Source organism: Podarcis cretensis (genome assembly GCF_951804945.1).
Source record: "Podarcis cretensis genome assembly, chromosome: 8".
Lineage (NCBI taxonomy): Eukaryota > Metazoa > Chordata > Lepidosauria > Squamata > Lacertidae > Podarcis > Podarcis cretensis.
In genome coordinates, this window is record NC_137177.1 from 78,549,991 (window position 1) to 78,573,440 (window position 23,450).

Genomic DNA, 23,450 nt, shown 5'->3' on the forward strand with positions numbered 1-23,450 from the left:
CGGTTTTTTAAAGAATTTGAAAAAGCTTTGAAACAACAGCACGTGCATAAAATCAGTTTGTGACTTTCATTTCTGCCTTGTCTTCCCACTATGCATTTTCTCTTCCCTCTCACGAAACAGAAAAACTGTAACCTCCTTGACTCAAAGTTGTTGTCACTCCAAGGAAAAAGAAGCTGATAGTCAGGGGGTGTTGAGAAGTCAACACTACCCTTTCTCTCTGCTCACTGATATGATTACTATTGGACAAAGAAAGGCAGAGGAATATGCTTTTGTTCAAAGAAAATCATATCTTGCTCCTCACTTTTTAATACCTCTTTACCTGATGTGAATATTAAGCCAATTCCATAGTCCCTCCCTCTTCCTCAGAGGGAAAAAAGGATGCAGTTGGTACTGCTCGTATATTTCCCCAAAGCTTTACCAACTTGTTTTTTTACATAGACCATGTGTATCTTTTTTTAAAAAAAACAATAATCTTTATTAATTAAAATTACAGACCTATACAAAGAATTTACAATGTGTATCTTTACCACAAGTGTTCAGTTCAGTTTAGATAATAATCACAATGCTTCTTTTCTGCTGCTACCTCCCCCCCCAAAAAAAACCCCTCTCTTCAGAGCTGCCTTAGAAACTGTGGATCGCTTGACAGAGTCTCTAGATTTCACTGATTACGCCTCACGGATCATCCATCCCATAGTGCGGACCCTAGACCAGAGCCCAGAGCTTCGGACGACTGCCATGGACACACTGTCATCATTGGTCTTCCAGCTAGGGAAGAAGGTAAGAAAGGTCATTTTTCCAGAGATAGAGCTTTTTGGAGCAGTGGGTGGTATTTGACTTGAAATCTTTTGTCTTCTAATTTACCGCATTTTTCCGTGTATAAGACTAAGTTTCCCCCCTAAAAAATAATGTCCAAATTTTGGGGGCATCTTGTACACTGATAGATCCCCCCATTTTCTTAAATTGGAGTCCCCAAAAATAGGGGGGATCTTATACATGGGGGAGTCTTATAGACGGAAAAATATGGTAAATACTTTCCCCCTAAAGTGGTGTGTGGCTTCTCAAATAGTCCCTTGCTTGGTTGGAATGTTGTCCTGCTCAGTGTACACAGCTGTGTGCACCCACATACTTCAAATGGGGCATTAATTTATTGCAGGAAGGAGATGGAGTTTGCTAGCATTTATTTTCCAGTTTCAAAGTATCCTGGCTTGTTGCCACATATGAACCAGGGATAAGTGGTTTATAGCAAACTAGTCAGTTTCAAGCCAAGCCAGCTTCAGCAATTGGATTATGAAACTGACTTGTTTTAACAAACCAATAGCTTGTTTTAAAACATCAACTCCTGGCTGTGGACAAAGGGATGTGCATGAGCCTGCCACTTTGCTTCGACTCATTTCAGCTCTCCCATGTAGTGCTTAAATCACTCCGCATTCTGAGTGAACCAGCCCACAGTCTCTTGGTGACCATTTCCTTTTGTTTGCAGTACCAAATTTTCATCCCGATGGTCAACAAGGTGTTGGTGCGCCACAGGATAAACCACCAGCGGTACGATGTCCTCATCTGCAGGATTGTGAAGGTCAGACTTCTTTAAAGTAGTCACATGGAAGGCTGAGGGGAGGCTGATGGATTCGTGTTAAGGTGTCAAGCCATTCAGTGGTGGCTCTTGGTGGAGCAATAAGCTAATTGAAATCAGCAGTGTCAGGCGCAGCACGGTTTAATGACAGATCTGCTCTCAAATTAGGGCTACACCCTTGCTGATGAAGAAGAAGATCCCTTGATCTACCAGCACCGCATGCAAAGGAGCAACCAAGGAGAGGCTTTAGCCAGTGGTCCTGTGGAAACAGGCCCTATGAAGAAGCTGCATGTCAGCACCATCAACTTGCAAAAGGTAGTCGGGGGGGGGGGCACTGCATCCTGCAGAGACTCATTAGTTGAGACTAATGGGTGCTTTTCAGAAAGAAGTCTTATTATTAAAGGAGATGATGATGATTCAGAAATGCCTTCAGGGCCAGTTTTCCATTTTCCACCAAGCTTAAAGGAATTGCTTCAGTGACCCTCAAATTTGTCCACATTGAATCTCCAAAATTAAAAAAGTTGTGTGTTTTTTTGTTTTTTTTTTTAAGTGAGGCTTCCCTAGGCATGGTGAGGTCCATTTCAGAACCTTCCCTTTTTCCAGGTCAGAGCATGTTGCTTGGGATGTATGTAAGCAAAGTACGAGTATTCCTCCTACAACAGAGTGTAAGGGAAATTTATTAAGTGCATATATTGAGAAGGACCAAGGAGGAAACCTTTAGCATTTTCTTAGAGGCCAGCCTTCCACTGGAGATTACACAGTTAGCAGCTGGTTCACACACACACATATTTCCTGATCGATTACAGCGGCACGAAGTGGCAACTTGTGAATGGACCATTGCAGAGCAAACACAAAAGGGTCAAGCTTTTGCATTTCCTCTGGGTCAGAGCTTGCATTATTTTATGTTATCTTGTAAATTCTTTTCACGCATTCACTGGTCAGAATTCTTCCTGCACTGTTATTGTTGCACAAGGTGGGAGATGGGCCCACATGTATTTAAAATGCTTTCAAACTCTGAGCCTCCTGCTTTCTGGAAAGTGGCTCCATGAACCATTTAAACCCTGACAACCATGTTTAAGTCCAGAGGTCCTTTTGCCCCTTCCTTTACAGCAGACCACTGTGCAACCCCACTCCCAGGCTCCTGACAGGAAAATTAGTAGCTTTGCAGGAGTTTTATTTCATGCACAACATTTCCCCCTCCAGCTGTTCCCAGTTAGGCATTAATGCAATTACATTGAATGGGTATGATCAAAGTGTAGCCCTTGGCCAGATCTAAAAGGAAGTGCCTGTGTTTGCGGTGTTCTCTCGAGCTATTAAAAGTATAGAAACAACACCTGTGGAATGGATGCCTTTTTATGAAATTAGTGGGGCAACCCTGTGATTGTTGTACCTTACAAAATAAACCCTGAATAAGTTTTTCTCATGTGTGGCACGCAAGGCATACATTCATTCATTGTTTACATAATTAGTTTTTAAAATTATGTAACCATCGCCCATATCTGTGTGCATGTGTTTGTAACAAGAAGAAAAACAGGTTATGAGCCAAAAGTGGCAGCCATAGAAGCCACCTGCCGTATCTCTGCATGATTTGAGGGAAGTGAGCACCACATCTCTGTTGGTGGATTAGGCAATTTTGCCAAATGTGCATTGGATGTGATTGGGTCATCTACTCACACTCGTTCTGTATAAAGTATCACATGGAACAAAAACCTGTAGTTGGCATCCTAGCAATGACAGCCAATTAAGCATAACATATATATGCAAAAAAAAAATCAAATTGCTTCTAAAACTGTTGCTTGGGATATATTTCTCTCTCCTTTTTTCTTGCTTAATGTAAGAGAACTGTATTGGGTGCTGCCTTCTGGTAGGTCAGACTATCTGGCCATCTAGCCTAGTACTTTCTGTCCTAGTGGACAGTGGCTTCCCAGGATCTCGGGCAGAGGAGGGTCTTTCCCAGACTGGAGGTAGGCCATGCATTGAACCTGAGGCCTGTTGGATGGAAAGCAAGTGCTGTCTAAGCTGTCTATTTAACCTTAATTAAAAACATGATAAGTTCATTATACATCTGAGCCAAGACATGCATTTAGCTGTTTACGCTTTGCACTTAGCTAAATTGTTTCGGAATTTTAATAGCTGGAGGGGGAGAAAACAATGGAGTTGTGGCCCACTCCGTAGCTGATTTGATCTGGGGCTTTTTGTGTTTATTTTTTAACACGGTGCAATGAAAGTGTCCTTTGTGTGCGTTCCATCAGGCCTGGGGAGCAGCACGGAGAGTTTCCAAAGATGACTGGCTGGAGTGGCTGCGACGACTGAGCTTGGAGCTGCTGAAGGATTCCTCATCGCCATCCCTGCGCTCATGCTGGGCCTTGGCCCAGGCCTACAACCCTATGGCCAGGTACTGGCATTTCCTGCCTCTCCTAACTGTGCGTCCGCTAAAGCCAAGTGCCATAAAAGAGGTGGAAATAGAAGGGCAAAGGCATTCATGGAAAGAGCTTTTAACTGCTGTCCGGGGGCAAATAAAACCATTTGGGAATCTGATTTCATAGCCAACTTCCCCACCGTCCCCCTGGACTGGCAGCTCCTTAAGGTGTTTTGGGTTTTTTAAAGAGATCACAGACAGGAAGCCCTGCCCCCCGCCGGCTGCTTTCTTTTTTTAATACGTCTTCTGCTATTTCCAGCATATAATAGTAAACGGAAAAGGTGCTGTAAAATGCAGTGAAATTAGTTTGAGGGCATGATGCCTCCAATAAAGGCACTTCTATGCTTCTGCGACATTGCTGCTATCAAAGTTGCCCTAATCTTTCCCAATGCTCTAGATCACACTGTAGTGTGTGTGTGTGTGTGTGTGTGTGTAACAACTGGTGGACTTTTCTCACTAATTTAATTGCTTTGAGAGAGTTGGAGGTTTCTATACATATTTCTAGCAGAAGGAACTCGAGAACTGTTGCCATGATCAATGCTGTAACTGCATGTGTGTGGCAGGCAGGTTTGGATGGAGGAGGAGATAGTCCTCCCCCAAAGTCTCACTTTAACCTCTAAGCTGCCTTGTGGTTCATGGAATTAAGGAGTTCCAAAATTTATTGGATTGAGTGTTCAAATCCAGATGAGGCCGCCTTTAGCCATCTTAAGAGAAGTGAAGGAATTTGCCCGTGTTTGAGAAGGAAGCTATTCTCTGTGTGTCCCATTCAGTATTCTAATGCAGACAAGTCGGCCCACTTTCACCCTGGAGGGCACCAGTTGGTCTGGTCCCATTGTTTGATCCTGAGACAGGGAATGAGAAGTAGCAGCAGGATTGGACTCCCTCTCAGGGGATGGGTTCGAGAAGAATGTAAGGAGAGTCTCGCTGATTTGGGCCGAGGGTCTATCTACTTCAGCAGCCTGTTTCTCACTGTGACCAAGCAGGGTGTGAAGGCAATAGCCCTCTTTTGCTTTAGTTCTCAGCATCTGCTATGCAAGGGTGTCCTGTCTCTGAACACAGAGAAAACTACTAACTTCTTTGTAGTTTCTGGGTTTCTGGAGAACCAGAAGAGCTGAAAAACAGTGGTGTGGAGGGGACAGGCAGGAGGGATCAAGCAGAGATGCTGCACATTGGGGACAGGAATCTCAAGAGCCATAAGCACAGAGCCAGCCTGTTACCTAAAAGGGAAATGGAAACAATTAGTCATGTTGGCGCCTCTCACCTCTGACCTTCAGAACGGAGGCCTCCTTCCCTGCCAGCCGTCTTTGCCACAGGCATCTGTTTCTTGGCATAAGGTCCCATTGTGTGACCAGTTTCATATATTTCTGGGCAGATTGCCTTACGAATAGCTGTGAGGTTGTTGGATCTTCACCCCAGAAACACTCCCTTCACTGTAAGAACATTAGAAGGGCCTCGCTGCTGGATCAGGCCAAAGGCTCATCTAGTCCAACAGCCTGTTTTTCACAGTGGCCAACCAGATCACTTAATGGAAAGCCAGCCCACAGTGAGGGCAGCTGGTATTCAGAGATTCTGCTGCTTCTGATCCTGCAGGTAGCATACACAGCCCTTGTGACTGGCCATTGTTAGTTTCATCTCCATGCTGTTGTGGGAGAACATCTACTTAGATGGCAAACGGGTTAGGTGGCTACGGCGGGTACAAATAAGAGCTCAGAACAGACACGAAGCTGCCTTATACTGAATTGGATTGTCATTCTCTTTAGGTCTCAGGCAAAACCTGTTCTCAGCCTGATCACCTTTAAAGTGGAGTTGCTGGTGATCAGACCAGAGGCAAAGCATAAAATTGTTTATCTCTGTTTTAGATGTCCTGTTTCTTATGTATGCAAATGATAAAATTCAATCATTTGATCCTGCATGTACCCGGAGCTGTAGAAAATAAGAGCATACTAGATAAAGCCAGTGGCCCTTCTAGTCCAGCATCCTTTTCTGACCGTGGCAAACCAGAGGCCTGTGGGAAACGTATAAGTGGGACATGAGAACAAGAGCATTCTACCCACTTGCCCCCCTCGTGGTTTCCAGAAACTGGTATTAGAAGCCTTATTGCTACCAGTTGTGGGAGCAGAGCAGAGCTATCATAGCTAAAAAGGTAAAGGTAAAGGGACCCCTGACCATTAGGTCCAGTTGTGACCGACTCTGGGGTTGCGACGCTCATCTCGCTTTACTGGCCGAGGGAGCCGGCGTACAGCTTCCGGGTTATGTGGCCAGCATGACTGAGCCGCTTCTGGCAAACCAGAGCAGCGCACGGAAATGCCGTTTACCTTCCCACCGGAGTGGTACCTATTTATCTACTTGCACTTTGATGTGCTTTCGAACTGCTAGGTTGGCAGGAGCAGGGACCGAGCAACGGGAGCTCACCCCGTCATGGGGATTCGAACCGCTGACCTTCTGATTGGCAAGTCCTAGGCTCTGTGGTTTAACCCACAGCGCCACCTGCGTCCCAGCTATCATAGCTAGTAGCCATCAAATAGCCTTGGCATCTATGAATTTATCTAATCCTCTTTTAAACCCATCTTAGTTGGTGGCCATCACTGCCTCCTGTGTGAGTGAGTTACATAGGTTAGCTATGCGCTTCAGCAGCAAGAGGCTTCCCTCACAGCAAATTCGGGGCTGGATTTTTAGACCAGGGGTGGAACCCCTGCAGCCTTTCCAAAAGGGAGTTGGAGTCAATCAGCCCGAGTCAGCATTGCAGGTGGTTAGAGATTATGGGAATGTGAGTGCAGTTGTATCCTGGAGAGCCACAGATTCTGCATCTCTGCTTTAGAAGTCTCATTATACTCCTAATTCTGTCCCCAGATAACCTCAGACCCATGCCACAGTTGTATCCACAGCTGATTCTGCATCTGTTAAGGCTGTAATCCTGTTGTCTCTTGTGGGTTTGGATCCTAATTTCTCTAGTAATTCAGCAAGATCCCTTTCTAGCCTTTTCAAGCTAACCCTGCTCCAAGAAATACATAGGCTCTTTCATTGGATCTCTGAGACCAATATCAATTTCGGATAGACTGCTGAAGCAGCAGGTGCTGTGACTCAGTCCAGAAATCCTGCTTTATGTTTTTTAAAAAACAAAAAACCTTGAGTAACATTCCATTGTTTTGGGTGGCCTTTCTAGTGAACAGGGTTTGTTGACATGTGCAACTCTAGGCCTGTGGAATAGCGGGGCTTACTCCGTTCTTTACTCCTTAACTTAGTATAAGGAGACTAATGACTTGCTTGCTTAATGCCACATCACTCTTTCCCTCTTCTTCTCCCTTTCCAGAGATCTTTTTAATGCCGCATTTGTTTCATGCTGGTCTGAACTCAACGAAGACCAGCAGGATGAGCTGATCCGCAGCATTGAATTGGCATTGACTTCTCAAGATATAGCAGAGGTCACCCAGACCCTTTTGAACTTGGCAGAGTTCATGGAGCACAGTGACAAGGTAAAGATGCCATTGAAGGAACCCTTTGGGGGAGCGGAGGGGATGGGGGAAGAGATTATCTACTTACATCAGCCTTGAAAGCCAACCAGTGAGGAGGATGGCTTTTATGTCCTTCAGTCCTGCTTCCATTACCTTGTTTGCCTCTTGCTGCTTTTGCTGTGGACTGCTTATATCTCACCTCGCCTTGCAAGGTAGGATGTAGCCTACCTTGATTTCAGCAAGGCATTTGACAAGGTGCCCCATGATATTCTTGTAAAGAGGCTGGTAAAATGCGAACTTGACTATGCTACCACTCAGTGGATTTGTAACTGGCTGTCTGACCGAACCCAAAGGGTGCTCATCAATGGTTCCTCTTCATCCTGGAGAAGAGTGACTAGTGGGGTGCCACAGGGTTCTGTCTTGGGCCCGGTCTTATTCAACATCTTTATCAATGACTTGGATGATGGACTCAAGGGCATCCTGATCAAATTTGCAGATGGCACCAAACTGGGAGGGGTGGCTAACACCCCAGAGGACAGGATCACACTTCAAAACGACCTTGACAGATTAGAGAACTGGGCCAAAACAAACAAGATGAATTTTAACAGGGAGAAATGTAAAGTATTGCACTTGGGCCAAAAAAATGAGAGGCGCAAATACAAGATGGGTGACACCTGGCTTGAGAGCAGTACATGTGAAAAGGATCTAGGAGTCTTGGTTGACCACAAACTTGACATGAGCCAACAGTGTGACGCGGCAGCTAAAAAAGCCAATGCAATTCTGGGCTGCATCAATAGGAGTATTGCATCTAGATCAAGGGAAGTAATAGTGCCACTGTATTCTGCTCTGGTCAGACCTCACCTGGAGTACTGTGTCCAGTTCTGGGCACCACAGTTCAAGAAGGACACTGACAAACTGGAACGTGTCCAGAGGAGGGCAACCAAAATGGTCAAAGGCCTGGAAATGATGCCTTATGAAGAACGGCTAAGGGAGCTGGGCATGTTTAGCCTGGAGAAGAGGAGGTTAAGGGGTGATATGATAGCCATGTTCAAATATATAAAAGGATGTCATATAGAGGAGGGAGAAAGGTTGTTTTCTGCTGCTCCAGAGAAGCGGACACGGAGCAATGGTTCCAAACTACAAGAAAAAAGATTCCACCTAAACATTAGGAAGAACTTCCTGACAGTAAGAGCTGTTCGACAGTGGAATTTGCTGCCAAGGAGTGTGGTGGAGTCTCCTTCTTTGGAGGTCTTTAAGCAGAGGCTTGACAACCATATGTCAGGAGTGCTCTGATGGTGTTTCCTGCTTGGCAGGGGGTTGGACTCGATGGCCCTTGTGGTCTCTTCCAACTCTATGATTCTATGATTCTATGCCTCTGGTGCTTGATGGGACCCAGTCATAGAAAGCTGCCATATACTGAGTCAGACCACTGGGTCCATATAGCTCATTACTGTCTATGACTCTACACTGTTTGGCAGCCGCTTTCCAGGGGACATTCTGGTGCCTATCTGGAGATGCCAGGGATTGAGCCTGGAACCTTCTACATGCAAAGAAGATGCTCTACCACTGAGCTATGGCCCCTCCATCTCCCAAAGGTCCATTTTCCAACGTTGTTCTTGCCCCTGGGCATGCCTACTATCTATAAGACAGAGTCCTGAACTTTCTTTGGCCTTCCTTTCTGTATTTGCAGGGGCCGCTGCCTTTGGGGGATGATAATGGCATTGTCTTGCTGGGGGAGCGGGCAGCCAAATGCCGGGCTTATGCCAAGGCGCTACACTACAAGGAGCTGGAGTTCCAGAAGGGCCCAACCCCAGCAATCCTGGAGTCTCTCATCAGGTAGGGCCATTTCTTCTGAACTTCCTTTGTCAGAAAAGCTGTTCGTGGCAGCTGGAAAAAAGCATTCAACAAACGTGTTTCTCTACATAGTAAGCTTCTACCTATGTAGCACACTATCAAAGTGTTTGTCTATGTATTGAAGTGTGTATCTTTGCTTTTTTTTCAAATTGGTGCTTGTGTGCAATGACAGAAATGGAGAATGAAGCTAGCATTATGAGATGTGCTGCATTAGTGCAGGACTTGCATACAACCCTTCCAGAAGTTTGGGACTACAGCTCCCATCAGCCACAGCCAATGCCTATGCTGGATGGGGCTGATGGGATTTGTAGTCTATACCACGGGAGGGTGCCACATTGGTGAAAGCTGGTTCAGGGCAGAAAATGTGGTTGCTTCATAAACTTTATTAGGAGGATGGGACATGTATCTCTAAAACTATTCCTTTTTCCACTTAGACAAAAGCATTTTAAGGCAAATCTTGGCACTAGGAAGGTCTCCCCTCTGTGTATCATCCCTGGCCAAAAAAATTAAGTGACTTTCAAGAGACTTTATATAAAGGACATTTTGAAGACATTTGGCCGTTGCCTTTTTAGAACACACAGAAATACCCTAAATAGCTGTGCAGTTTATAAAGTGCTTGGACTCCCACATCACAGTGGCTTGGGGGGATCAGTAGAGATTTCAGTATCGATTGGCCTAGCAACAGCAGCAGAAGCACTTCAGCACAATATAAGCTCATAAAAACTCCGGGAATTGACCCTCCCTGTTTCTTAAAATACCATCATCTGGTATTTAAATGCCTGGGGCCAAGTACAATAGAAATGGTACAACTCACTGCCAGAAATTCTGCAGACTTTCCTCTTTTCTTTGCTCCTGCCTGGGCCTAGGCCGGGTGCCTCTATGAGCAACTCTGACCTTTTCTCCCTGTCCTATTTGTTTGGATCTTGCACTCCAGGGACTACCATTATGAGAGAAAGAAAAAGATTTATTTCCATCCACTTAGTACAATACTCATTTGCAGTTTCCTATAGACCACACTGTCTTTCCTCCCTTCTTCTCCTCTCCCCATCTCAAATGTCCTCTTCCCTCTCACCTCTAAACAAATTACAAGTCAACATTTTTGCCTGCTTCTGATGTCCATTTCAATGGTGTGGTGAGGGCAAGGTGCAGAAATATTCTGGGCATCCTTGGGCACCCTTTCCGCAGCTACTGTGTCTGCCTCTGAGCCTGTGGAGGCAGGAAGTGAGGGGGATGACTGCTGTTCAGCACTGAATGCTATGCTGTGTTAAGAACACATTAATCTATGATACCTAATTGTTGCTTTTCTGGAAGGAAAACCAGGCAAAATACCACTTATCCCTCTGCTTTGTAAGGGAAGAGAGATAAAAAACAACAACACCTAGCCTGTTAAATGTTTATCTGATATACCTGGCTAAAGCAATGGCAGGCTGTTTGTGTTTGGCTTGTCCATTGGCTTGTGTGGGACATACAGTTTTTGAGAAACGCTTCCCTCTCTCCCTCTCTCTCTGTGTGTGTGTGTGTGTGTTTCCCCTTTCCTTGTTTCTGAGCCAGCAAACCAGCAATAACTTCCACACAGTTTTGTCCTGTTGGGGTCTCTGTGGTCTCTGGATTTGGGGTTGATTATTGCTGTCAGCCAGCCACAAAATGATCTCTTTGTAAATTCCCATACCATGGTCAGAGTGATATTGGCATTTCCAGAAATTCTCCTGAGCTGCATGGCAGTCATTCCCAGCTGATGACAGATTGTCAGTTTGGAGAGCAGGCAAGAGGTGTGCTTGAATCTAAAGAAAGAATAAGAGCAGCTGCTTTTAAATGATGATGATTTAATGGCAGGGGGAAAGAGTAGCTCTTTGAAAGGGCCATGACTGCGCTTCCTCTTGCAATGTGCCTATCAGTATGGGAGCATATGAAGCTGTCCTATCAAAGAGACAGACCAGCAGAGGCTAGTCCATTAGGGCAAATGGAGCAGTGCCCAATCAACCTCACTCTGCCCTCAGCCAGCCCTGCCTTCTTACTTGCGTCCAGTCCAAGGGGTGGCACTGCCTGTCAGATTCCTCCTCTTTCATCTGAGTGTTGCCCTTGTAGAATTCAACAGGGAGGAGAAGGAGGAATCTTGCAGAGCATGTGCTCCTCATGCAAAGGTGTTCAGGTTGAAATCCTCGAGCAGCCTCAGTTAAAAGGACCTTGAGCTTGCAGTTCCAGTGCCTGAGAGAAACTGCTGGGCGGAGCAGACAGTGCTGGGACTGATGGACGAATGGTCTGTCTCAGAGGTGCCTGGTGTCCCTTTGGATTGGTGAGGTAGAAAGTAGGTGGATTAATTACAGGCAGAGCTAACTATTTCCAGTTATGGTCCCATTCTTTCTACTTGGGAGGCTATACAAATAACTTAAACCCTAAAACAGTTTTAAATTAAAACCCGCCTAGCCTAGAGTGGCCAGCTATATGCCACTCTGAAGGCCACAGTCCTCCCCCTGCTCTTGCTCCACAGGAACAGCTGCTATTTGTTGGTATACTGCCTTGGAACATGAAAGCTTCATGAAGCTAGGATAACTTAATAACCATTTGTGCAACAAGAAAGGAGATTGAAATGTGGCTCGCTTTCAACTTTAAAAAAATAAATAAATCCAGAGGGGGCTTTTTCATTAATACATGTGTTTGGGAAAGATTTGGCCCTCCCAGATGTTGCTGAACTACAACTCCCATCAGCCCCAGCCAGTAGAGGCTGGAATCAAAGCTTGAATTCCTCAAGGACCTTTCCTGAAGGGCCACTTATATCTGCAGACTAATTATTCTGGTGTTAATTAGCTCTTGAAGTGTGCTCTCTGGTACCCTAGTTTCAGTCCATCTTAAATTGAAATGGATTCAGTTTAAATAGAAATGTCTTTACAAGCTCAGTTGTCGCAAGCAATTGGAATTGTGCCTGAACGTCTTATTTTTTATTAGCCTATTTTTCTGTTTGCTTCCTTCTTTATTTAGGGCTTTTTCCAGTCTGGTGTATTGACTTCATTATGTTACTTCACTTCTGGAGCTAAGCATTTTGTTGCTGTTAATCAGTCTCTGTTCTGTTCCCAGCCAGTAGTCTTGGCTTAATTCAAACTGTGGACTTCTTGTAGAATTTTCTGTCCCTGGAGATGCATAATGCTTCTTGGGTTAAGCCGTGTGCCTTTTGCCTGCCTGTTTCTGACAGATCTGTTAATCAGTCACTGGCTGCAATTACTCTCTTCCTCTTCCCAAGCAAACAAAATGTACGTGTGTGTGTGTGTGTGTGTGTGTGTGTGTGTGTGTGAGAGAGAGAGAGAGAGAGAGAGAGAGAGAGAGAGAGAGAAGGGATAGCAGCTTCTATATTGTCATGCTTAAACTGCTTTTTGGACTGGTGCACAACCTAATGATGTTTATAGCATGCTTCTGAACTGCTACTGCCCATGCTTTAAAGATACAAAATTGCCTAGTTCTGAGTCTTCTATCTCATTATTGACGACAATGATGGGCAGTTGCTGTCAAGGAGGGGCATGGGAGTGGAGCCACTGGAGGGAAAGCCTTTCCAGGCTTCTTTAAAAGCCCCCAGGTGATGCTAGTCCAGGCATAGGCAAACTCGGCCCTCCAGATGTTTTGAGACTACAATTCCCATTATCCCTGACCACTGGTCCTGTTACCTAGGGATGATGGGAGCTGAAGTCCCAAAACATCTGGAGGGCTAGCTAGTGTCTGGGTGAGGCAGCACCTTTTCTAATAAGGCAAGCAGATCCCACTGGGAGCTGCCCAGGGTTTTGTCTGCTGTGACTGGCAATCATTATTACATCCCCCATGGACCCCAAGCCCCACCAATAGCTCTTCCTGAAATGTTCCAGGCAGTTCCTGTCCCTTTCCTTCACTCTTTATTTTTGGAAAACCAGGCATGCTTGAGTCTCTGAAGGAAATGGGACATGTAGCTTTAGCATGCCTATGGACCAATCCTGTACAGCATTAGGTCACTGTGCATAGAATTGTAAGTCCCTAGTGGTGCTCACTCTCTAGTAAACCTGCTTGGCCTTTTATTAATTGTGTGTGGCTGTCCCTGTGTGCATTGCCCAATTTATCTCTGCCATGTTCCTGTTATCTTCTGCATGTCTCTCATTTTCCATATCATATCCATCCATTGCTCTTTTCTCTTGCCTGCTGAGTTATTTTCAGACCCTGTGTCTGCCACACAACACATACTGTCACCTTTCCTGGAGCCTTGCTTGTTCTTTTCTTCAAGGACTTCTGATTTTAATCTGCCTGCTTGTTAGATATTTTGACAAAAGACTCAAGACCAAGTTTAAAAACAAGAGAGTTTATTATAGAATCTGAAAAAAACAAAACAAAAAAATCCATTGTGGAGGCATGGCAGATTTTGTACAGAGCACTCTTTCAATTTACAGCACACACAGATCCACCTGGAGCATCACCCACTCAGCAACCATCTTTAACAACAATATGCTCCTGGAGGGATGGTCCCAAATTTTGGCCAGTCAACATGTACAAGACACTTTCCAGGAAACCAATGTCTTCTGGTGCCAAGATAGCAACTTTAAATTATGCTAGATCCCTCTTGTAAATAATAATTAAAAAGTGAATAAAAAATAGATATATTAACTATGAACCCACTCTGGCAACGAAGTTAAGCAGGGAACTGAGCTGTGAGAGGAGTCCTTGGTAACTTGTGTTTTTTTTAAACAATTCTTTTCCCCAATTGTGATGCATTGCAATGTGTGCATAATATTATTCCTCACATCTCTTTATTTGTATTGAACACTGCACAGTATATTAACAGGACTGAGGAATCTCAGGCCTGGTGGTTGCATGTGGGCCTTGTGGCATCTCTATTTGGTCCTGTTCTGCACCCTACTTGGGTGCTTTTGCCTGGCTGTGGTATGTGCCTTTGAGCTGTGGTCGTGTCTGTGGGTGGGAGATGTGTGTTGGTATGCAGAAATCTCTGGTTTTAGTGTGACTGGAATGGACCCTGCTGTAGAAAGATTAAAAGTTGCTCAATCCACTTTTTCCTATGGCCACACCCACCACTGTCCTGAGGCCCCTTTAGAGTTGCCTGTGACAGAATGTGGCCCTCGGGTTGCAAGAGGTTCCTCATCCCTGGCTTATAGAACCTCAGAATATTAATGTATATTTTTTATTGTTGTTGACAGCTTCCTTTTGTAGTAAACCCCTCCCCCACAAAAGCTTAAGGCATAAATAGTAGGCTTTTAAATCTGGAATGTCTTTGATGCCCCTCCCCATTCATCAATAGAAAGATCTGTGGGGAACTCCAATTACGATTCATCCAACGTCCCAATCTGATTCTTGTTTCTCTTTTAAATTGTGAGCCTATGCTTTTGAAAAGAGGATCACCTCACTTGCAGTCATCTTCCTAACTCAGCACTTCCCTCCCTCCCCCATTCCCTTACCTCATTTTGGCCGTTGCTGTATCTGTGCACTTGAGTCAACCTAAAACAGGGAGTGATTGCAAGGTGGACATTTTTAAAAAGCTGGGAAAGTTAATACCGCACTTTGCATCCCTGTACTCCGGGGGGAAATGCTATAGCAACTCTGTGATATTTGTGAGTGGAACAAAATTCTTCTCTTATTAGGATGCTGCTTGCCAGGTGCTACATGTCCTGGGACATTTGGGCATCCTACTGGAAGAGAGCGTTGTGATGAGAAAGATGCAGAAGTACAGCCCTTGTATTTCAGACCAGTGGTTGTGGTTTATTTTTTGGTTAGCATTTGTGTGTATCTTTCTCCCTGTCCCCCATGAAGTTGTGTCTCTGCTGCCTTACTCAACTTTGTTGGTATCCCCCTGGGCTTTGAAGTCTGCCGGCCGAATCTTCATCTCGACCCTCTTCAGGGAATAGGTTTTACCGTGCCATCCGTACCAAGTAATCCCATCTGTGCTCTTGTTGTGCTCTCCATTGCGGTAGTAAACCCCGTTCAGGTTGGAATCTGTACAGCAGTTGTACCAGTAGCCGCCTGTTGAGAAACAAAAGTGGAGAAAATCTTTTGATCTGTCTTCGAAAGCAGTGGGTTTTGAAACTTTTCGCCTCCAGGGAACCTCCTTTTGCATTGACATCTGCCATCATGGGACCAAGCAAATTGCAAAGCATTCTGGGGCACACACGGTTTCATTAATGCATTGGCCTACGCCTGAGCCAGAGGGTCAGGTAGCAGGCAATGGGAAATAGCTTTCTCTGCCCACAATCTAGGAGAGCCGTTGCCAGTTGGCCTAGACTAGGTATAGGGAACCTTGCCCCCCACTTCAATCACCCCAGCCATTGGCTATGCTTGCTGGGGCTGCTGGGAGTTGTAGTTCAGCAACATCTAGAGGGCCAAAGGTTCCCCTGAATTTGATGGACAAATAGTGTAACCTTTTATAAGGCAGCTTCCTATGTTCCTGTTTGCTCCAGAAAGTGCTTCACGTATCACATTTTGTAGTTCTCATTGTTCTTGCAATGCTTACAACTTCAAAGCAAATCGGTTACATACGCTTCAGGTTACATACGCTTCAGGTTACAGACTCCGCTAACCCAGAAATAGTACCTCTGGTTAAGAACTTTGCTTCAGTATGAAAACAGAAATCATGCTCCGGCGGTGCGAAAGCAGCAGGAGGCCCCATTAGCTAAAGTGGTGCTTCAGGTTAAGAACAGTTTCAGGTTAAAAACGGACCTCCGGAACGAATTAAGTACTTAACCCGAGGTACCACTGTAAAGGTTTTGGAAATGTTTCTAAATTGCAAAATGGCATTCAGCCCTGTTCAGCTAAAACTTAGTGTAGGAGGAGGAGCCCATCTACATGCTTACCTTTGCGTAACAGTGCACAATGATCCACACACTTGTCGTTGTCCTTGTCCTTAGTGCTGAAGGCTGTGTTGTTGTGGTACCTCAGGGAGTCATGTGGAATGTTGCCACTGTAGTTGGCCAAGAAGAGGCGGTAGCTGTTTAGCTCGTTGCCCAGAGTGAAGTGGTTGTACAGAGCATAGCGGATGTTGCCATTCCAGTCCTGCAAGGGTAAACAGGAGGTGGATGAAAGTGAAGAGGAAACATCTTCTGTTAGCAAATTTATCTAGGAAAACCATTTCCAGGAATGTATGCACCTATCCCTCCTTGCAAGGAGTGCCATATCTTCCGGCATCCATTGCTCTTTCAAATGGATGTGATGGATTCCTGCGTAGGAAACGATACAGCCGTTTCCTCAACGTTTTGCATTTCATTCTTGTGTTCAACCACAGGGCATCTTGTCTGCTCAAGAAGGACAAGGACAGGGCACCACAGTTCAAGGAGGACACTGACAAACTGGAACGTGTCCAGAGGAGGGCAACCAAAATGGTCAAAGGCCTGGAAATGATGCCTTATGAGGAACGGCTAAGGGAGCTGGGCATGTTTAGCCTGGAGAAGAGGAGGTTAAGGGGTGATATGATAGCCATGTTCAAATATATAAAAGGATGTCACATAGAGGAGGGAGAAAGGTTGTTTTCTGCTGCTCCAGAGAAGCGGACACGGAGCAATGGATCCAAACTACAAGAAAGAAGATTCCACCTAAACATTAGGAAGAACTTCCTGACAGTAAGAGCTGTTCGACAGTGGAATTTGCTGCCAAGGGGTGTGGTGGAGTCTCCTTCTTTGGAGGTCTTTAAGCAGAGGCTTGACAACCATATGTCAGGAGAGCTCTGATGGTGTTTCCTGCTTGGCAGGGGGTTGGACTCGATGGCCCTTGTGGTCTATTCCAACTCTATGATTCTATGATTCTATGCTAGCTCCACGGAAACTACTTCTCATCTTGTTCATAAGCCCGGTGTTTGTTGTAAAATCGTGCCCCTCCCGGTGCTGAAGGTTTAGAGCGAATAGCGTTTTTGGAACAGAGGATGCTTTAAGCATTCAGTTATAGCTGACTCCCTTCAGCAAAACCTCTTGCTCTGCCTGCAGTTTGGCAAGACTTCCAAAGGAAAATACCTCTGTAGTTGTGGAGCAGCCGCTGAGGACATCTGGGTATGTGCCCTTGCTTTTTGAGTTTAAGGTCACTGTTAAGAGGGCATCATGGAGGGTGGGGGAGATATCTGACTTGCCAACCCCAGATACTGACGCCTATGTAAAGCAGTACCTAGAAATTGCAATACAGTTGTACCTTGGATCCCGAATGCCCTGGAACTCAAACATTTTGGCTCCCAAGCACCGCAAACCCAGAAGTGAGTGTTCTGGTTTGTTAATGTTCTTTTGGAACCCAAACATCCGATGGGGCAGCCAATCAGAAACTGTAGTTTGGTTTTTGAACGTTTTGGAAGTCAAATGGACTTCTGGAACAGATTCCATTTGACTTCCAAGGTTCGGCTGTATCTCATATTGCTGTTGGAGTCTGCTCATCCTTCTAATTTCCTCAGCTGTTCAACATAGATCAATTACCAAAAATTCGCCTGGTTTTTTGAAACCATTCCCTTACCTCAAGCTCCACACGCAGCATTGTTGGGCGCCGGGAAAGCCTATGGATGTGCTCATTTCCCAGCCAAAAGTCTCCCTGGATGCTGCCAAACCCTTGCTTGTACTGCTTCCAGTCCCGGCTGAAGGAAATCAGGCCAACTTTACGCCTCTGGATGACTGTCCATCCTCCTCCGTCAGTCTCCATGTCACAGTATACCTGGAGCAATAGGAAAGAGCATTGATTCCAGTCATTCATGGAGACTAGGGACTGTCCAGGCTCCTTTTGGGCAGGGGGCATGTATTTGTTGTTGCCAAATTGGACTGAATAGTTCAGTTGATTTGAATATCTGTTCTTCCCCTCCTCTCACCCCACAAACCATATCAATATGAATATAAGTGAAAAAATGTATTATTGATAATGGCAGAATAAGGGATTTTAGGCACTGGGTAGCAGCATTTACCATGAGGTCAGCTGCTTTTTAGTTTAGGAGAGATGTTCTCTGTGATGCTACAGGTGGAATGAAGCTACTTTCTCAGAAAGCCATTTTGAGTACCAAGAAAGGGAAATCCATGAACATCAAAAGGTTTTTTAAAATAATAATAATAATAATCCTAAGTGTCATTCTTTCAGTCCAGGAATCCTGGACAGTTTTCCCTACTGCTACCATTCAGCCCCATAGATTGGACCATTGTAGAGAAGCTCTTACCAGCACCCCTAGAGGGTCACCTTCTGTGGGTCATGGAGGCTCAGAGAGAGCAAATGTGTGCTCCTTCCGTAGGAACCTGTCCTGAAAGCTGCCCAAAGCTGCCCATCTTGACTACAGTGGTATACCGCGGGTTACATATGCTTCAGGTTACATATGCTTCAGGTTACAGACTCTGCTAACCCAGAAATAGTGCTTCAGGTTAAGAACTTTGCTTCACGATGAGAACAGAAATCGTGCTCCGGCGGCGCAGCAGCAGGAGGAGGCTCCATTAGCTAAAGTGGTGCTTCAGGTTAAGAACAGTTTCAGGTTAAGTACGGACCTCTGGAACGAATTAAGTACTTAACCCGAGGTACCACTGTATAACTGGGGCATAAGTAAGTCATAGCATTTGTATTAAAACTTCTTACTTGCATTTCTGGCGTTCCCAGGAATTCATCAGGGAGAAGTCTGTAGACCCCTGAAGTTCTGTAATTTCTCTGATAAAGCGATGAGCAGTCGTACACAGCATCTGTGTCAATGGAGGGGGTGGAATGGGAAGCAACAAATGTTTAGCAATGACTGATGAGTATTATCTGATGAGGTCAATCTGCTTCAACACCCCCAACCCACAAATTGTGATCTTTTGACACATTTTTCTTAAATGTAACCTTGCTTATGTTACAGTTCCTCCAAAAACAGCATGTAAGTTTTAAACCGTTACGTTGCAATATTTAGTGAAGCCTCCCTAGAATTTCAAAGCCAGAAGGGGAACCCTGAGACCATCAAGCCTCAACCACCTCCAACATTAAGCTATGTGACTGAGACAGCCATGTGCTCCACAAATAAGAGGACAGCTGTGTATCTCTTCAGGATGCTTGCAGCTGATGCCTTCCTCAAGCAAGTGAGCCAAACTGTGTTCTACTGGTGAATGAAGCCATTGCCCAGTTTGGGAGAGCTAATAATAATAATTTTATTATGTATACCCTGCCCATCTGGCTGGTTTCCCCAGCCACTCTGGGTGGCTTACAGCACATAAAAAATTGTAAAAGATTAAACATTAAAAATTTCGCGATACAGGGTTGCCTTCAGATCTGCATGATGGCGGCTGCACTCTAGAAGCATTTCCCGAACCTAGTAGGCTGTTTCAGCAATTGATTGGCACACATGGAATCAGGAGGGCCATCCTGCTTACAGAGAGACCTAGTGAAGTTATTTTTCTCTTGTCCATATATAAGTGTAGATTTTGGGCACTAACGTCTCCAGCCTTCTTTAACCCTTCAAAAACACAACCATTGAACAGTAAGGACTTGGAGCGGGATCAGGCTAGCAGCAAGGGAGGCTCGCTCAGTGGCACAAGGGGGATTTGATGGCTTTGGCATGTGCGCCTAAACCCCCCCGCCCCCAAAGAAAAACATTCTAAAATTATGCAAACATTATCCTGATTAGTAAAGAACAAAGAACCAGAATGGTTCAGTAACCATAGTATTGAACTTTGGGGACTTAAGGTTCAGATCCCAGCTCGGCTGGGTGAGTTTGGGCAGCTTACAAACCCTTAGCCTTGACTGCAGCTATAAATTTGACGTACCGGTAATAGCAACATATCTCACCATGGTCTTTTAAAGGTGAAAGAGAAATTGTTTTAGCAATGTAGCAGAAGTACTTGTCTGTTCAGAAATGGCTAGTGCAAGAGCTGGTGTAACCAACAGACTAGGCTACAAATCTAGAAACTTCAGGTTTGAATCTCACTTTGAATTTTCTAGGTAGCCTCAGGGCAGGCATTCTCTGCTGCATGCTTTGTCCTGCAATAGGGGCGTATCGCACCCATACCAGCCTGCCTCACAATAATTTACTATAGCAAGATTGTGTAAAGTGACCTGAACACTCAGAAACAGGACTTCACAGATGCTGATTGCAAAAGCCCCCAGACTGAAGCAATGGGGAATAGCAAATACAGTTTCCTGCCATTCCGCAAAGCCCAACGTCTTGATCTGATAGGATGGCCATGCCTGGGACAGCTTCCCCGGTTTGCAGTTGTGCTCTCAGGCAGACCAGCCAAATCAGCACATCTGACATGTTTGGACTGTGCACGGTCTGTTTTCTGCATCATGTCCTGCTCCCACTTGGAAAGTACATTCCCGCTCCGGCGAGCGTATCAGCCTTTTTGGAAATGGTTGCTTCCCTTTCCATGTTAAGAACTGAACATCCAGCTGCTTCAAGGGGAAGGGAGAGGCCCTTCCCGAGGTTAACTTTTATCCATCCTGACAGGTGTAACAGAGTGCAAGGTGAATGATTTCCACCTATTAGGAAAGATTAGGTGCCAACTGGGGCTTCTTCGCAGCCAGCAATTCAAGTCCCTACGTGGCTGCCTTCCTCATGCAGTGTGGCCTTACCATGCCTGTAATAAGACATGTTGTGGTTTAATAATTTTTTACCTTGAAGGCACACTCTGGGCTATTTATGTGAATACTGCAAAAACCTCAGTGTGAGGATTTTTTCCCCCAGGTCACACTTGTATATAGCTTGGTTGCTCACAATTGAGGGAAAGAGCTGTTTCCAGGCGGCCATGGCTATAAGCTAAGTTGAGTTGATTATTTATTTCACTATAAACCTCAAATGATGAACCGGCTAGTTAAAAGGTGTGTTAGTAAAAGTGTGTGTGGCTATATTGGCCCCTGTGGGAAAAGGTGACTAGGTGGTAACCAAGGTTATGTTACTCAATTAAATCGGATGAGTTTTAATTGATTACTGGGGTGGAGTTTTTAAAAATAAAGCTATACATATAGTGTTGAAGGAAAATTCATATTTTCTTTTAGGGAATGGTTGCGGATCAGTAGTAGAACAACTGCTTTGCATGCAGAGGGCAGCAGGTTCAATTCTGGGGGTCTCCAGGCAAGGCTGGAAATTAGTCCTGCCTAAATCTTGAAGGGCTGCTGTTGGTCAGTGTGGGCAGTATCAAGCTAGATAGTGATCTGACTTGGTTCTTTAATTTTGAATGGTGCAGATATATATGTAAAATATCTCACAACATTCCCCCTTGAGTGAGCACAAAGGTGGGGTGCCTCTTTGAAGAAGACACCATCCACAGTTTTCATGCAGGCTTTTTTCTTTTTTAAGTGTTTTGTCATTGCGCTGAAATGGCTTTCAGTTTGATTTACTGAGGTTTTAAAACTATTTAATCCAACCAGTGTTTGTTAAAGATGGCAATCCTAGCGTCCATGCATCTCCGGATATGATTGCTCATATTCTCACACAGAGTTCTTTGTGCGAAATCACACATGTGCTCACAACCTTCCCTCTTTCCTCACAAACTGCTTCTGGAAAAAAGCATGAATGGGATCTGGCTGCACTTTCCTATCTTTAAGCACACACAAAGACAGAGAGACCACAATCTCAATGTAGGACTGTCTCTCCTCACTTTTCTGCTGACATTCTAAAGAGTGATTGTGTTTTGAGTGTCTGCAGGTCTTACACGCAGAACAAAGCTACTATCATTTAAAACATTCAAGCTCTCTTGGAAATGAAATAGTTGAACAACTCAAAAGCAAATACACAAGATTGTGATTCCCTGTTTAAAAGCACCTCTCCTGGGGTGCATTTTGCCCAGCAGAGTTTGCTTGCAGTATTGGGGGTCTTAACTGAGGGGAGCAGCTTCTGAGGTTCTATTTTTTCCATGCATTTATTTGCTATACCGCTGGTCCTCCTTACCTGCGGATGTTTGCGTGACAGTCTGAGCTGCCTGGAGCTGCACGATGCCCAGCTGGTTGTTCATCTCCGAGTACTTCCCTTCCACGTCATTGAGGCGCAGGTCCATCTGCTTGAAGCTTCCTTCCAGCTCCATCACCTGCATGATGGCGTTTCCCAGTTCATCCTCCTGCTTCTTGCTCAGCTCCTGTATCAAGGTGGACAGGTTGGCCACATGCATCTTCAGCTCCTTCAGCTCCTCGCAGCAGCCTAGGTTCTTGGGGTTCCCATTGATCACCTTCCTCTTGGGAGGTTTCTGCAGCCAGGCTGGGTACACGGCCAAAGAGATGGTTACTGCACATAACCAAGCCAGCTGAGTGCTGAACGTGGTCTGCATGCTGTGTCTAGGGATTTTTCTTCTTCTCTGCTCCCCCGCTCACTTGGTCCTAGGGATTGCTTCAGAAATTCTTATCTCCTGTCCCAGGAGGAGGAAGAGTTGCTTTTTTAGTTGAACTGTATTTGTACAGATGTTTTCTGTAAAGCCACAGCTATTGTTTCCCTCTTTCTCTTTCTCAATGAACCAAGTCTCTCAAAGGTGGATCGCTCCTGTCGGAGTCTATGCTCTCGAGAAATGTGTGTGCCTCTCCCTCGCACACCGCATCTTAAATATCTCTTGCTTGTGGGTACCTCCCCCCCCCCCTTGCAGCCCATGCACAGCCTGCTAAGCCACTCCCCACTCATCTGCTCATATCAGGTGGAAACAAATACTTTTTAGGGCTTTTTTTTTTTTTAAAGGGTGGGCAGCTTGGAGGCTTTTTCTGTTCAACTTTGTCATTCTCTCAGATTTGGGAGTGGGGGGAGTGCAGGGAAGTCATGGGAGTTGCCAGTAAATGCCTCCTCCTGGATTTTAGCCTTTCTGGTGACTAATCCTCTGGCAGCATGTTAAGGGACAGAGCAGGAGTTCAAGTTTGGTAAATGGAAGGGGGTTCTGCAGGTCAAATGATTATATAAGAGGTTGGCCCCAAGCTCTTGTGTGTGAGGGGGGTGACCCCACTTCTAGCAGCCCTTTATTAAGAGAGCAAGGGTGACTTGGATTTCTGGTATGTTTTTCTGACTGCCTCAGAGGAAGGGACCCAAAAGCCAACTGGTTCGGAACTGGGAGGGAAAGGGCTACGTCACGTGCAGGTGGTATAACAAGTAGCAAATCTGAACTGGTCCAGAGTCTGTCCTGATCCATCAAGCAGTGAACACGAGCAAACCCCATTCCTTAGGGGAAATTTCAGTAGGTACAGTTCTCACATTAGAATACAGTAAGTAACAGTCTGAGAAACTAAGATATGAAAGCTAGGAGCTAAATGGCACCTTCAA

At 45.2% G+C, this 23,450-nt stretch overlaps 2 protein-coding genes across 5 annotated transcripts in view; one reads left to right on the top strand and one right to left on the bottom strand.

Moving 5' to 3' along the window:
• The window catches only part of MTOR (mechanistic target of rapamycin kinase), a 100,513-nt gene that overhangs the window by 32,715 nt on the left and 44,348 nt on the right, over positions 1–23,450 (top strand). For all 4 annotated transcript variants that reach the window (XM_079986652.1, XM_079986654.1, XM_079986653.1 and 1 more), the window contains 6 exons: positions 615–777; positions 1,481–1,573; positions 1,739–1,885; positions 3,823–3,965; positions 7,300–7,462; positions 9,132–9,277. In XM_079986652.1, coding sequence (XP_079842778.1) covers positions 615–777; positions 1,481–1,573; positions 1,739–1,885; positions 3,823–3,965; positions 7,300–7,462; positions 9,132–9,277 — 855 coding nt within the window. The remainder of the gene's footprint in view (positions 1–614; positions 778–1,480; positions 1,574–1,738; positions 1,886–3,822; positions 3,966–7,299; positions 7,463–9,131; positions 9,278–23,450) is intronic.
• On the bottom strand, positions 13,592–22,764 carry ANGPTL7 (angiopoietin like 7). Its single transcript, XM_079987199.1, has 5 exons — positions 22,107–22,764; positions 18,830–18,930; positions 17,738–17,932; positions 16,105–16,303; positions 13,592–15,277 (listed from the first exon to the last, which is right to left on the bottom strand). Exons 1-5 carry the CDS (start codon positions 22,477–22,479, stop codon positions 15,084–15,086), a joined length of 1,062 nt encoding a protein of 353 aa, XP_079843325.1. The 5' UTR covers positions 22,480–22,764; the 3' UTR covers positions 13,592–15,083.

Bases quoted from the DNA above. Each gene is read 5' to 3' on its own strand.
- ANGPTL7 (XM_079987199.1), bottom strand. From the start codon at position 22,479: ATGCAGACCACGTTCAGCACTCAGCTGGCTTGGTTATGTGCAGTAACC. The intron at 17,933-18,829 runs GTAAGAAGTTTT...CTATTGCTCCAG, and splicing joins TGGGAACGCCAGAAATGCAA to GTATACTGTGACATGGAGAC. The intron at 16,304-17,737 runs GTAAGGGAATGG...TTACCCTTGCAG, and splicing joins TGCTGCGTGTGGAGCTTGAG to GACTGGAATGGCAACATCCG.